The 14,385-nt window shown below is 42.2% G+C and overlaps 1 protein-coding gene across 3 annotated transcripts in view; it reads right to left on the bottom strand.

Moving 5' to 3' along the window:
* MFSD11 (major facilitator superfamily domain containing 11) overlaps nucleotides 1-13,805 on the bottom strand; it is a 45,396-nt gene extending 31,591 nt beyond the window's left edge. For 2 of the 3 annotated variants that reach the window (XM_018555684.1, XM_018555683.1), the window contains exons 1-6: nucleotides 13,655-13,805; nucleotides 9,253-9,308; nucleotides 8,454-8,561; nucleotides 6,750-6,829; nucleotides 5,212-5,308; nucleotides 4,980-5,038 (exon numbers count right to left, since the gene is read on the bottom strand). In XM_018555684.1, coding sequence (XP_018411186.1) covers nucleotides 4,980-5,038; nucleotides 5,212-5,308; nucleotides 6,750-6,829; nucleotides 8,454-8,561; nucleotides 9,253-9,308; nucleotides 13,655-13,750 — 496 coding nt within the window. In that variant the 5' untranslated portion in view covers nucleotides 13,751-13,805. The remainder of the gene's footprint in view (nucleotides 1-4,979; nucleotides 5,039-5,211; nucleotides 5,309-6,749; nucleotides 6,830-8,453; nucleotides 8,562-9,252; nucleotides 9,309-13,654) is intronic. The other variant, XM_018555685.1, reaches the window with a different exon arrangement.
* Nucleotides 13,806-14,385: the final 580 nt, after the last annotated feature.

Genomic DNA, 14,385 nt, shown 5'->3' with positions numbered 1-14,385 from the left:
CGCGGGCTCGGCCGCCCTACTGCGGGCGCAGGACCCAGATTTTGGGGGGGGGGGGGAAGCAAGGAGAGAGACCAGCGAACATCCATTCACCAATCTCCTGCCCGCTGAATGGAGCTGGAACCGATGCGGATTGCATCACTTCCGGCTCCTCAGCGGTTATTCCCCGGCTAGAGAAGCCACGGAAGAAGCTGATCAAGCATGATCTGCGCTTGAATATCTTCTTTAAAGTGGAAAGGTGACACTAGGGGTCAAAGTGTAAAAAACGACGATTGTGCTATACACGGCAGGTACTGCCGCATGTGCCAGCATGACCGAAATAATTCTAGGGCCAATATTCACTGTTAACTCTAAACTGATGACCTTTTAACCCCTTCGTGACTGTACGTCGCCAGCATCGGGGCTGTTTAAACAGACTCCCGGCGACTTTTGCCGCCGGGACTCTGTTTAAAATTGTAGAGCCGACTGTCGGCTTTACAACGCTTCTGTGTCCCGAAGAAGGGGCCGTTCATCCATCCCCTCCCCGTTCTATGGGACCGGGAGGGATGCAGATTGCATCACTTCCGGTCCCTGGGCTGTCAGTTCTGGGCTCCTGCAGCCCAGCTATAAGCTATTGAAGTGCGATCTGCACTTCAATAGCTTATTTCCAGTGTAAAGGTGACACTGGGGGTCTTTTGGACCCCCAGCATCACCTTAAAGAGTACCTGTCACGACCATCTGCTATCACATGGGGGGGCTTGTAAGCCCCTCTATGTGATAGCAGTCAAAGTAAAGTTAAAAAAAAAAAAAAAGCTTTTTCAATTAAAATTAAATAAAATCAATCTAATAATAATAAAAAAAAAAAATTTTTAAAGTCCCCCACGCGAGCACGCGCGTTGCCATGTAAACACGCGTCGGGTGCGCCTACGCATGAAAACGACGAACACGCTACACATGTTGGGTATCGCCGCGCACGCCGGAGTGAGAGCAATAATTCTAGGGCCAGTATTTTGGGGTATCTCTAAATTGATGACCTGTGGGGGCTTTTAAAGCGTCTTCTATTGACTTTTTGGGGTACTGCAGTTTTTCGCCGTTTCACGGACGCACGCAATTTGTAACCTATGCATGTTGGGTATCGTTTTACTCGTTGTAACCTCATCTTTTATATGTCATTTAAAAAATTGGTATTTTGTTGTGTTTTGGGGCATTAAATTAAATTTTTCACTAAATGTTGGGGTTTAATAAGGAGTTGCGCTAATATTGCGCAACATAAAAATTTGCAACTACCACCATTTTATTCTATAGGGTCTTGGCATTCAGAAAATATATAATGTTGGGGGGTTTTAAGTCATTTTCAGGCCTAAAATGTGGAATATAACATGGGTGCAAAAAATGAAAAAAGGGCCTCAGTCATGAAGGGGTTAAAGTGTTGCCTATCGACAATTTTGGGTACTGTATTTCGCCATTTCACAGGCGCACACAATTTTCAATAAAAAAAAAAAAAAAAAAAATTGTGTTTTGTGCACTAAAATTTACTTAAGTGCAATTTTTACTGCAATTTTGGGTTTGATAAGGCGTGCTAATATCAAGCGACGTAAAAATTTGCAACGGTCACTATTTTATTCTACAGGGTCTGTGCTTTCAGAAAATATATAGCTCTCGAGGAGTTTTATATAATTTTCAGGCCTAAATTCTGGATTACTATGTGTGCAAAAAACCGCCATGGCAGCAAAAAGGTTAAAAAGTTCTCCACATACACAGAACTGGACACCTTTTAAATGGGTATTGGATTGGCTGTGAAGCAGCTTTCATTACAGGCTGTTATGCTAGCAGTCTATTGGACTTATTCATTCAGACAAGGAAACTGCAGTAGTAGGAACCCTCGTTACCCAATTAGAATTGATTTTCATTACTCTCTCTGTGCCATACTGATGATGGTGAAATCAGATTGGTTGCTATGGCAGCTGTGCTTTGTACATCATCACTGCTCCCTGCATTGGCTGTAAGTTGCTTAATGCCAATTTTTCAGTTCTAAAATCTTGTTGTGCTTTGAGGATAGTTCAGAAAATAAGACTAAAGCAAGAAATCTACAAGTCATCTGCTTTATCTTCTATTGATCCTAAAAATGAAGGAACAGAACACATTATGCCTTATATAAACAGAACATAAGAAACTAGAAGCAATGCATGTAGAAACTAATCATGCCTTAGGTTTAACTCTGCAATGCAGACTATAAAAGTGGCATCTGAAATGTAATCAGCTTCTGCAGGCATCATCTTCAGTTTTCCTTCCTTCCGATCTTACACTAGGCCCAGTCTGAGTTTATTATAATGTGGATCTTATCCAAAAACTCTGACTACTACTCACAAGTAACATTAAAACTGCCACCACTCCATAACCAGACTATGATGCATCATTAAAGCTGAACTCCAGACAGATATAGAGAACAGTGTGTAATGCAGCTATGTATTTAATAAAAATCATAATGGTCCCATTCACTTATGTGTTGTGGTAATGGCAGAGAAAGCATGCGTTTTACTGCTTCTAACTGGAAAGGCTGCACCAGCAGTCCTGCATTGCACTGGAGGACACCAAGGGCTCTGCCACATTCCGGAGCATGGGACAGTGAAGGAGAGCGCTGACTTTCTGGGCAGCAGGAAATACGGCAAATACAGTAAATCACCACTCTCATTATCCCCAAGCATAACAAGCAATTAACACTTGAAGTGGGGAACACTGCAATTGCAAATGTTTTTCGCTCTGGAGTACAAATTTGACTCTCGATTGGCCACTCTTATCCCATTTATAAACAAACAGACCTAAGGCAACAACAACAAATTAAACCATTCAAGTTTCCTTTTATTACCATGGCTTTCTCTGCTTTTATTTTTCTATGAGATGACAAATACAGCACACCTATAGAAGTTATTTTTAGGGCTGCAGCAATGGTAGCTGTGAGGAAGTAGTTCACCGTACAATTAAAGTGACATTAAAGTCAAAGTCCCAATCCTGCTGTAGGGACTTGCCTTAAATGATGCCTCTGTGATCTGATCATCTTCTTCCAATTAGTTTCCAGCAGTCCCTCCAGCGCTGGTGCCGGTATCTGATTCAGCGCTGACTGCTGTGTCCCACGGAGTCTGTCCGGCGTGCACGATCACGGCTGCGTGCATTGACTTCTATTGAGTCTCTCCTCTTGTCCCCTCTGACGATCTTCCTGCATGGCGGTTGGGGGAAGCTGAATGCTGCAGATGGGAGCGAGCGGCGGGGACAGAGGAAAGTATTTACCTCTTTGGTAACTTTTATTTATTCTTTTTATGTTTTTGCACATATCTACTGCTTGCTAGCAGTTGATGCATGTAAAAACAAAAAGAGAAAAATATATACAAGACTTTAATTCTACTTTAGGCCCCGTTCACACCAGGGCGATTTTCTGCGTTGAAATACAGCAAACAAAATCCCATACATTCCAATGTGTGCCGATCACGCGTACAAATACGTCTGTCCCTTGAAATAGTCCCCGAGCTTCTTTTGTCACGCTGATCAGCTCGCTCCATAGACGTTAATGGAAACGGGCTGAGCCGCACATTTCTATACATGATTTAAGCAGCTATGCCTGCTTCTCATTGGACAACTGAAAACGAGATTAAAAAATGCGCTGACATATGAACAGAGGAGCACAAGGGGCTTGGGCTACCTCCTGACAAACCTGCACCCAATTTTATCTTTTGCTACATGTGCAGGAACTCGAACTACATGTGCAGGAACTAAGTAGGAACTGCCCTAGCAGATAAAATAAGTACAGTGATACCTTGGTTTACGAGCATAATTCGTTCCAGAAGCATGCTTGTAATCCAAAGCGCTTGTATATCAAAGCGAATTTCCCCATAGGAAATAATGGAAATTCAGATGATACGTTCCACAACCCAAAAATATTCATATAAAAATGATCACAATACTGTAATATAAACCTGTACAAAATATAAAGAAAACTAAACCAATTACAGGTACCTTCGTGGCTGGTGAGAGGGGGACAAGAGAGGAGGATTATTGTGTAGGACGACTTTCACTATCACTAATGGAATCACTGCTATCTCTTGACTCAATGGAATCTTTTTCATTTCGTGAAACCTTAACAAGGAATCTATCCAATGTGACATGCATTGTCGTTAAACAGACTCATCGCTCGCACTGCTACAGCCTTGTTCGGGTGGTGCTTTTCTACAAAATTTTGCTCTTCTTGCAAGACATTGCTTGTATATCAAAGCAACATTTTTCAGAAATGTTTGCTTGTCTTACAAAACACTCTCAAACCAAGTTACTGGTAAACCAAGGTATTACTGTATAGCACAGGCCCCACTTCATTTCCCTTACATTGTAGCTTTATAAAGAAGGAAAGAGGGGAGAGAAGAGAGAAAACATTCCTGAGCTGTGACGGCCGCACGGCGCCCTTGTTGCCATGGCGCCCTGTGCGGCCGCACGGCTCGCACACCCCTAAGGCCGGCCCTGCCTCCCAGCACTCAGCCCCCTATCCTCCTTTATGTTATCCCTTAACCTAACATTCTTGGATTCACCTATTGCTTTCATATTATCCTTTACCCCAAAAATGTCCTAGGACTTATTCCTTCCCCCCTTCATGTGCATCCATCCATCCCACAATAACTGTTTTGGCAATGCTATAATGTATTTGGTCCTACCATTAAAGCTTATTTGAATTGGAGAGGGAGACACACAACACTGAGGTCTCTGTTGCATACATTTGCAAATGCACATTGAAACCACACTGCCACATCAAGGTACCTCTACATAAGGGGCAGTCCCTACCATCTGCCTTGTCAACTGGGGGACAGATATAGCTGAGGGCAGTTTGTGCATTATTTTTTATTAATAATAATAATAAACCTGAAAAATAAACACATCTGGTTTTCCTAATTTAACAAACAACAGGATTCACTCAGTGAGTAACAAGATGTGCTCCTCATACCACAAATGAAAACACAACATACCTGATATGACAGCTTCTCCCTTCCATGCAACATAGATATAAAGGTTTCCAAAAAGCATACTGTCAAAAACAAATGACAACTTGTTGGAATATATTCGATAGCAAGGTGTAAGAACAATGAAATACTGCAACCTATAGGATCTGGAAATTATATTTCTGCAGTGGCAGACTTGATTTCTACTTATTTGCTAAACATCTACTCATTAAACAAACAGGAAGAAGCCATAGCTCACCTGAACTGCAGTAGGGCCCAGAAGATACCACTGTTCCGCCCAATTGTCTTGTCATCTGAGTTTATAGTCAGACAGGTGCCTTGAGCAGTCCAGAGCACTGGGGAAGAAAATAAAGAATGGCCCGTACTGTGAAGGATTATTTCTAGCAGTCAACAAATACATTATGCTGGGACAGTGTTTATGAAAGCAAAACAAACGACAAACGCACTCAACAATTTGTTATCCCTCTGTATTTTTTTTTTTTTAACTTATTCTGTTCTGAAGCATGGAATTCCTCTTCACTGACCCTGTGATGTTATCACAGAGCCCCAAGACCTCTTCAGAGTGAGAGTTATCAGTGGTTAGAATGCCGATAACCCTGCTAAATGTACGCAATCCCACAGCCCTGTAGTCCTAATGGCTACAGTGGCTGCACAGTGCTAGTTGGGTGCCAGCATCTTTGATGGGGCTGCTGACATCACATCCAAAATGCTGTCACCCAACAGCAGTCTCAGGGCTTTTGGAGATCTACACAAGGGAGGCTTGTAAATAACATGCACAAAATAAAGATTTGGCGCCAAGTTTGCACAGCACTTTACAAAATGGGAGAGTGTACAGTTACAATACAATTTCAACACAGGAGGGCTAGGAGGGCCCTGCTTGTGAGAGCTTACAATTTAGGAGGGGCAAGTGATACAAAAACGTAATAATTGTGTGGAATGATTTCATGGAAGAAGTAAAAAGGACAGTTTTTATGTTATGGTGGGATAGGCTTCCCTGCAGAGATGAGTTTTCCAAGGATCGCCTATATGTGGACAAAGTAGGAGATAAGCTGACAGATTGGGGTAGAGAGTTCCAGGAGACAGTCTGGAAAAGTCCTGGAGGCCAGCATGGGAGGAGGTGACGAGAGAGTTGGAGGTCTTGAAAGAGGAGCGGAGGACGGTTTGGGTGATATTTTGAGATGAGGTTGGTGATGTAGTTTGGGGCAGATTTTTAGATGGCTTTGTATGTTGTTGTAATTAGTATTTTGCATTTTATTTGTTGGGCAAGTGGGAGCCAGTGGTGAGATTGACAGAGAGGGAATGGACACTAAATGGTTGGCAAGGTGGATGAGTCTGGCAGCACCACTCATGACAGACTGAAGGGGGGATAGCCTGTTTAGTGGTAGGCCAACAAGGAGGGAGTTACAGTAGTTAAGGAGAGAGATTACAAGGGAGTGAATTAGAAGCTTTGCGGTGTCATTTGTTAAAAAGAATATGCACAAGATTTTGTTTGAAATGAAGGTCTGGGAAGGGTCATTTTGAGCACCCAGAACTTCCACATGTGCATGATACCTGTTGCGGGTGGGTTGCGGGACAAGTAGCTTTTGACCCTTTCCTTTGGTTTTTCTTTTTTAAGCTTTTTAAATCTGAAGACAATGTCACTTTAAGGCTCTGAGTCAGCAGAACAGTCAAGAAACTAGTATTTTCAAAAGCAAGTCAGCCACGGTTGCCCTTATATTTCTGTCATGACCAAGGATGAAGGAGAACATCTTTTAAATAAAAGCACAAAAGTCTCACCGGCAGCAGCAATCCCGATTAAAACTGACAACGTGTAAAATGACCAGGTGTATGGCTGGATGAACATTGCAATGTAGGCACTAAAAGAAAAAAACGAAGAAGTCGTCAGTACAAATAAATAATTCACGTTTGCTTAGCTAGTCTTCTACCATACGCAATGAGGTATGTTGAAAAAAATAAATCCCAGTTTCAGGGCAATGATAATGATATTGAGCAGGAGGGAGAGAGTATGGGTCAGTGCCTCCAGTGCAGGCTGGCCTGCAGAGGCAAGGTTATCCATTGCATCCGAACGATCTGCCAACCCTCAGATTAGTTGGCTAGGACTGCTTGCTGCTGCCCATTATTGCTTCATCTGGCAGAAGGAAAATGGTTTTGGGGCCAAACATGTATATTTTTAATGCATACTGTATTGTTATTGTAATACCTACTCTAGCAACATTATTGGTACAGGTTTAAATTCTTGTACAGTGAAATTCTTGCAATATGCAGATGGCACCGTATGAACGTGTGCCATCAGCAATCTTGATAAATGAGTGCCAATTACAATTTGATTGTAGGTCATCCTTTAGATCTACCAACAACTATGTAAAGCAAGGGCCTACCTAAATGGTTGCAGAAGATTTGTGGAAATATGTAGGTCAGATAGTAACTTAAAAGCGACCAACATGAGATGCAGATTGGATGAACACATGATCTGACCACCTTTCTCTCATACAAAAGGTCTTTCTATAAACATGCATGCTCCGATTGCTGCTCAGATGCATGCTTGCATTGGTATCTAACCAGGTTATGCTGCTTTGAACTGTCTGTCAACAGTTTAACCATGCTTATGGGTGTAGAAATCATGGTGCAATGCTATTTCACAGTCAAATAGCAAGCTGGTTGGGGGACCAAGCTGTATAGCTTTGCAGAGAGGTGAGTGTTCTCATTAGCGATCAAAATAATTTTAATCGATTAAAAAGTTTAACGATTAATCGAGAAATTAATCTTTAATTTTCACAGCCCTACTTAAAAGCAGCAAAGAAAAGTGAGGTCAACAGCCCACAGGGAGAAGAACTCCACAATTTAGGTAATGGGGGGGCTGCTGGATTTGACTATGTTTTATGTTAAACCCTGAATACGGATGTAACACAAAAAGGTAAGAAAAGTAGAGTTATTCTTTAAAATATAGTGAAATGTCACATTGCCAATTTGCTTTGCACATTCCCTACTACCTCTAACCCACAGATAAGCGTCTGTAGGTATAATAATAGGACTAAAATGGAGAGATCAGCATTTTCTGCCATGGCTGCTGAACTGGAAGCTGCCACCCTCAGGTTGTGTGTTTGAGCTTCTCTAGATCACAGCACAATAGGATGTCTCATCTTATCTCCCTGGTTTTATTGATAAGGGGAGAAGAGTCATACTGTCTGAGAAGATGGCAGCCCAGTTCAGTATGCACCAGCCTGATCAGAGCGTAACTGGAAAAGAAGAAAAAAAAAAAAAAGACTGCCAGGAGACAACATGCTATACTGTATGTTCGACTGCATCATTAATTCATCAATTCCCTATAGCAAATAGACATAGATTTAATTTAAACAAAAAAAACAAACCGCATCTGCAAGCATATTTGGAGCCACTGCCTTAGGTTACCTTTTAGATTCAGTCATAGGGCATGGTCATCCTATTGAATGCAATTGTAACATTTCAATAGTAGTTACGTACCTGTAAAATATACCACTCAGGAACATTGATAGTTGACAGCCAATCAAGGCAACTACAGAAGGTGCTATGAGATTGGAGGCTGAAAACACTCCATATATGATGGCCATGCTGTGAATAAAACAAATACATCATATGTATGCTGCAGACTGTTCTTTTTAGATATCTTGTATTTTAGCTTTAGCTGATCTTTTAAGGCCCCATTCACTCAGGCGTTCTAGGATTCCTGCAGCAAGCACTTACATATTTCTGGAGCAAGAATCCCAGGTTACATGCAGACTAGCGCTGAGTGATGCAGTTGCACCTGAATGGCGACGCCTAGCATTCCTGCCACAAAAATCCATAGGTTCTTGCTGCAAGAATCCCAGAACGTTCTGTGTGAGCAGAGCCTAAAAGGACCGTTATGAAAATACATGGGGGGGAGGATAAGTACTAAAACTGGAGCAGACAGAATCTGGAGGAGCTGTGCATAGCAACCAATCAGCATCCACCTTAAGCTTTGAAAATAAAAGCTAGAAGCTGACTGGGGACCATGCACAGCTGCACTAGATCCGGTCTGCATTCACACAGACTTGTATGGGAAGAGAAACAGTTCTGATGCCAGTAAGGCAAGGTAACCACAATTAACTTTCTGGCTTTAGCAAAGTTGCAAGTTTGCTGGACATCATTACTAGTCCCCTGGCCGATTTCACTTGTTGAATGGGGGCTGCGCTTTAAACATTTTTGGGGCGGCATGCCAACAGGGTAAGATTTTACTGCCCTTGCTAGAAACAGGTAATTTTTTACATTACATTCAACATACCTCGTATAACCACTGCCATGGAATTCAGTGTTATTTAAGCTGGAGATGATGGTTTGCTGTGGAGAAGAAAAAAAAAAAAAACGTGTTACAAAAATAATAGTGTTTGTCACTTCGTGTGAAAGCAAAAAGAATCCCTGAAATGATAAACTTACCCTTGCAGTGGGGCTACCCCCAACACTGCAGGGGTTAAGTGCTGGCTTTGTCTAGGGGGCTCAAATATGTTTTACGTAACAAGTCAAAAGTCACTTGCACTCCATTTCAAATTATAGTCAATCTTCTTTATTGACCATGGTAGTGTCACATTACTAAGCAACGTTTCCGAATCAAGTGGTCCCTTCTTCAGGCAAACAAAAGCGCTGAAGGAGAGACCACTTGGTTCTGAAACGTCGCTCAGCAATGGGACACTACCATGGTCAATAAAGAAGATTGACTATAATTTGAAATGGAGTGCAAGTGACTTTTGACTTGTTACGTTTGATATGAAGAGGCATCTGCAGTCACTTTAAGTACCCACCCAACTTTTTTGTGGGTTCAATCCGGTCAGGAGTGCGATGGGATCTACTATGTATCAAATATGTTTTACTCACCTGATCCTCGGTCCTGTGGATGTCGGCACTCACCTCTCTCCAACTATGGAATGTTCCTCAGCATCCTCACGTCTAATGCAGGTCAATGGTCCTGCATAAGATGGGATGACGTCAGCAGTCCATAGACAGCCGGAGCCAAGGGGAGAAAAGATGCGGGGACCAGTCTAGCAGCCCAGAGGGAGAGATGATCAGGTAAGTAAATCTGCTTTGAGTGCCTTGGACAAAAGGAGCACTTAAAGGGTTAAGTGGGGGTGTAGCCCCACTGCAAGGGTACGTTTTTATTTTTGCGGAGCTCTCCTTTAAGTCATCAGTGTTATTTGGCATTTTTTTTGGGGGGTATCTTTAATACATCCTTGAGAAAATTCATTAACTGATCTCTTTGATGACATCAATGGCTTGTTTTTACTATACATATGAATAGCTAGAATAGAACAGCTCAAGGAAAATGATATATTCGTTACAGAGCAGATCGCAAACAAAGCTAGCTCCAACTAGGGAGATTTTTGCTTTTTTTGTGTAATGCAGAACAGCGACTGACAATGTTACTCCAATGTCATCTGACTCATCATTACCGGGAGACAGCAATCTAACCAACCACACCAACATATCCACTGGCAGTGCTGGGAAGTAGGAAGACGTTCATGATGAGTAATCAGATTCCTGATTGGTTAGCCTCATCATTGTCTCAACCCGCATTGGTAAAGATGAGAGATTATCGAATTCTAAATCGAAGATTATTATTCAGGGCTCCAGTTCCATACCCCTGGTTCCCATCATTTGGTTCCTTTAAGCCCTGCTCTACAATACACATTAACCTTTTGCCGTCCGCCCGTAGTAAAAAAACGGACGGACGGCACTGCAGCATCTGCGGGTTGCCGTCTCTCCGTCTCTAAAATGGCCTGGATGGGAAGGGGGTTTAACACCGCGGATGTCAACTGGTTAAACCACAACAAAGATATAGCCAACTTTCCAATCCTCCATGATAGTTATAGTAAAAAAAAAATATGGCCTCTCAGTGACTTCACCGACAGATGTGAAGACCAATCTCTGAAGTAGAGTGCTAGCAGGGAGCAGATTGTGGAAGACTGTAAAAGTCAACATGACAAAGCTCGGGATGGCGCAGGGGTTCACTAAAAGGAATGACGTTGTTACTCTTGTGGTTTTGTGTTACACTGGTGACTATTCTTGCTTGCTGATCGGAGGTATCTGAAGGACCATTAACTCCCCTCATCCCCATCTGTTCTGCAGAAAAAGTATTATGAAATGGAAAGTCTGGTGTCTATTAATCTCTATACTAAAGGAGAACAGCAGGGTTCCAGTATGAAGGCATTATACCCCACACAGGAGGAACAACAACCCCATCACAAGTAGAAGTATTCCATAAAACCTCTAACGAATCTAGATTTTCTATCTTGCTTACATGCTTTAAATAGAACTAGAAATTTGTATTGGGCAATAACTGGTTGATGTTTTCTAAAATAGGGCTAAGGGTCAGACCATAATCTGCATAACATCAATGTGGCTGCATGCTCTCATAGGAAGACAGCAGCACTGTTTTCCTGAGTCCGGACTTCCTAAAGTAGTAGAACTACAACTAATATCTTTTTTTTTGTCAGGAAAGGTTATATTTTGTTGGGTTTTTACTAGGGTTGCACTGATACTTTGAGTGCCAATGCCGATACTTGGCATTTTCATGAGAACTACCAGGGTTGCAGCTGGGACCTGGCTCTGGCGCTCCACCACTGTCCTGAAATCATTAGTCTGTATTGTTTTAGAAAAACTGTCACATGACAACAAAAATGTATCAGTACTCGTATCTGTGAGTACTTGGGCGAGTACCAGTAATTATACTCGCAAAACTAGTATCGGTGCATAACTTATATATATTTATAAAAACAAAATCATACATTAAAAACAGAGATGTACAAATCCCAGGAGCTCCGTGTGCTCCTTACAAATGACCGCGGCCTCCTAACTTTATAATTTTTCTCTTGTCTAGTCTTGGAGCTGGAAAAGTATCTGTACATGTACCGAGTACTGTACTTGGTATCGGTGCATCCCTAGTTTTTACTGCGGTCTGCATCACCACTCTGAATATTTCTCATCACTTCCTGTTTGATGACTAAAGCTGGGCACACACAGAGCGATTTTCAACCGATTTACCAGGAATTGGCTGAAATGCAATCCATAGGTGGCTCTATCCCCTTGACAGAAGTCTATCTAATGATCGTCATCAAACAGGAAGTGGTGAGAAATCTTCCCAGTGGAGAAGCAGCCAGCAATAAAAACCCAAGATTGAATATAATTATTCCCCACAAATCAAAAGGCCAAAAAGGGACATGCTGGAGAAATCTTCAGCCGAACAGTGCTTGCTAGCGACTCACTGCAAGCACTGTTCAAGTATTTCAACAGCGGCCTGTGCCGCTGTCAGAATACAAAGCACACAGTGGGAGATTCTTTTATCCATGCTGTTAGTGTGGTTTGAGGAATCTAATTTTTTTATTAACCCTGCAAGGCTGAAAATAAAAATAAAATACATTTACCATGTATTTGCAACCTAATCTCAACAATCCAACAAAACCTCTGTAACCGGGCAAAGGCAGCAATAAAAGCACTGGAGTCCCATTGGGGACATTTCTTTAGTTTCCTTTCCCAGAGACACAACAGGAAGTGGGGGAATCTCTCCACAGTTAGGAGAATCCAACCATCGTCAATTGTCACTACAACCGGTTTCCCTTATTTCTGTAAAAGACATAAAATATCTCCTTTTCTCTCAGGGCACACAGAGCGTGAATCTCTCCATTAGGGACATTAGCAGAAATAAAGACTAGGGATGCACCAAAATGAAATTTTTAGACCAAAACTGAAACCAAAAACGACTTTTTCCAGCCTTTTAAAAATGTTTAAATTATTGATTTACTTTACTATAGGGGGCTCTAAACAGACCTCTGATATTTCCCTTTCAAAATAGAAAAAAGGGACTGAGGACACAGAGTCCCAGATCTCTTATTTTTGTAGCCCCTGTTATGAATAAACAGGAAGCCTCTATACTGAGTGTTCCTGTCCATTCATAAACTGTGGCGATAGTATCAGTTACTATGTCCCCAATCATGAATGAACAGGAAGTGATGTAGAACACCTCCCATTCATTCATAACTGGGGACACAGCAAGCATACTATCATTTCTGATCGCTGAGTGCTTGTAACCCGCTCTCTATCCTAAGTCCTCCACTTGTCACAGGAGGCTGAGGAGGGCAGTATGGGAGGAGATCTTGGCCTCCTGTGACTGCTGTCTACTCCCTGCACTGCCCAGCTCAGCATCCTGAGTGCTGTCTCCTCCTGCACCGCCCTGCTCTGCTTCCTGAAAGCTTCTTTCCTTCTCACTAGGCACCAGCAGCTGGATCCTCTGTATCCCCTTGGATCCCTGCTGCCTCTGACAACACAGGCAGGGGAGAACAGTGGGCATTGGAGGGGGACACAGACCTGCGTCCAGCGGGGAGGACAGAAGCTATCACGATGCTCTGAGTTTTCAGCCGTTATGGTACTCTCCGCATTGTGCCCAATTAACGTTTTTCGCCCCTATTAAAGACCTAACAGGGGTTTCAACACTTCCCCATCTACCCAAACATTAAAAAAAAAAAAAAACGCTTTTAATATTCTTTATGTTAAAAGAACACTACACTAACATACCTAAAGGGAAAGGGTCGGCACAAAATAAGATATACAAGTGATAAAAACACTAACAGAACTCTTTTGAAAAAAAATTGTGTAAGGTTTAAAAAGGACATTGATAAGCTTTCTTCTTAAAGACATACCGCAACATTGCCGCAAGTCTGAAAAGCGGTGAACATGAACATGAAGGCAAAGCCCAAGATGAAAATGTTCAGCAGTTTCTTCCGTTCTGGAGTCATGGTTTCTCCTTTGGGGTGGACTGATTACCAGATGAGCAGCAGACACAAGCCTGAATCCACCTCCTGTACAGAGGGTGAAAGAGAAACAGCCATTAGTAATAAAAGTGTTTACCATTTAGGGAACTGTTATTTAAATGCAATGTATCCTGTTTATCCAGTTTTGTTTTTTTTAACTTCAACATAATAAAAAAGGCAAACAAAACATACATACATATAACATTTTTGTCTTGCATGTAAAATCCCTTCCTTGGAGCACATTACAGGACACAGGATTATAGTTCTGAATCCATGGGTTATGTTGCCACCTTCAGGAGATTGAACACTAGCAAAGCAATGTTGTAAGGAAAGCGTAGTACACCCCTCCCACTCCCAGTAAGCCTCAGTTTTGTCACAAGCAATAATGGGCAAGGGTCATAAAGAAAGGGGAGGAACTTGTGTCCTGTAACTTTCTCCAAGAAAAAAGATTTTACAGGCAAGACAAAAATCCTATTTACTTAGAGAACTATGGGGTCAGGGCTTTTCCCCCCAGTTCTCCTAAGGGTAACGGGAGGACACAAAATAGCGTCCTCCCGTCACCCAAAGCTCAGTATACCGCAAGCCCCGACATTACTGTCTGGATCAACCCAGCTGCCTGA

This window comes from Nanorana parkeri, unplaced genomic scaffold, assembly GCF_000935625.1.
Source record: "Nanorana parkeri isolate BGI_ZX_2015 unplaced genomic scaffold, ASM93562v1 scaffold209, whole genome shotgun sequence".
Lineage (NCBI taxonomy): Eukaryota > Metazoa > Chordata > Amphibia > Anura > Dicroglossidae > Nanorana > Nanorana parkeri.
This window is presented reverse-complemented; position numbering and strand designations above follow the sequence as displayed.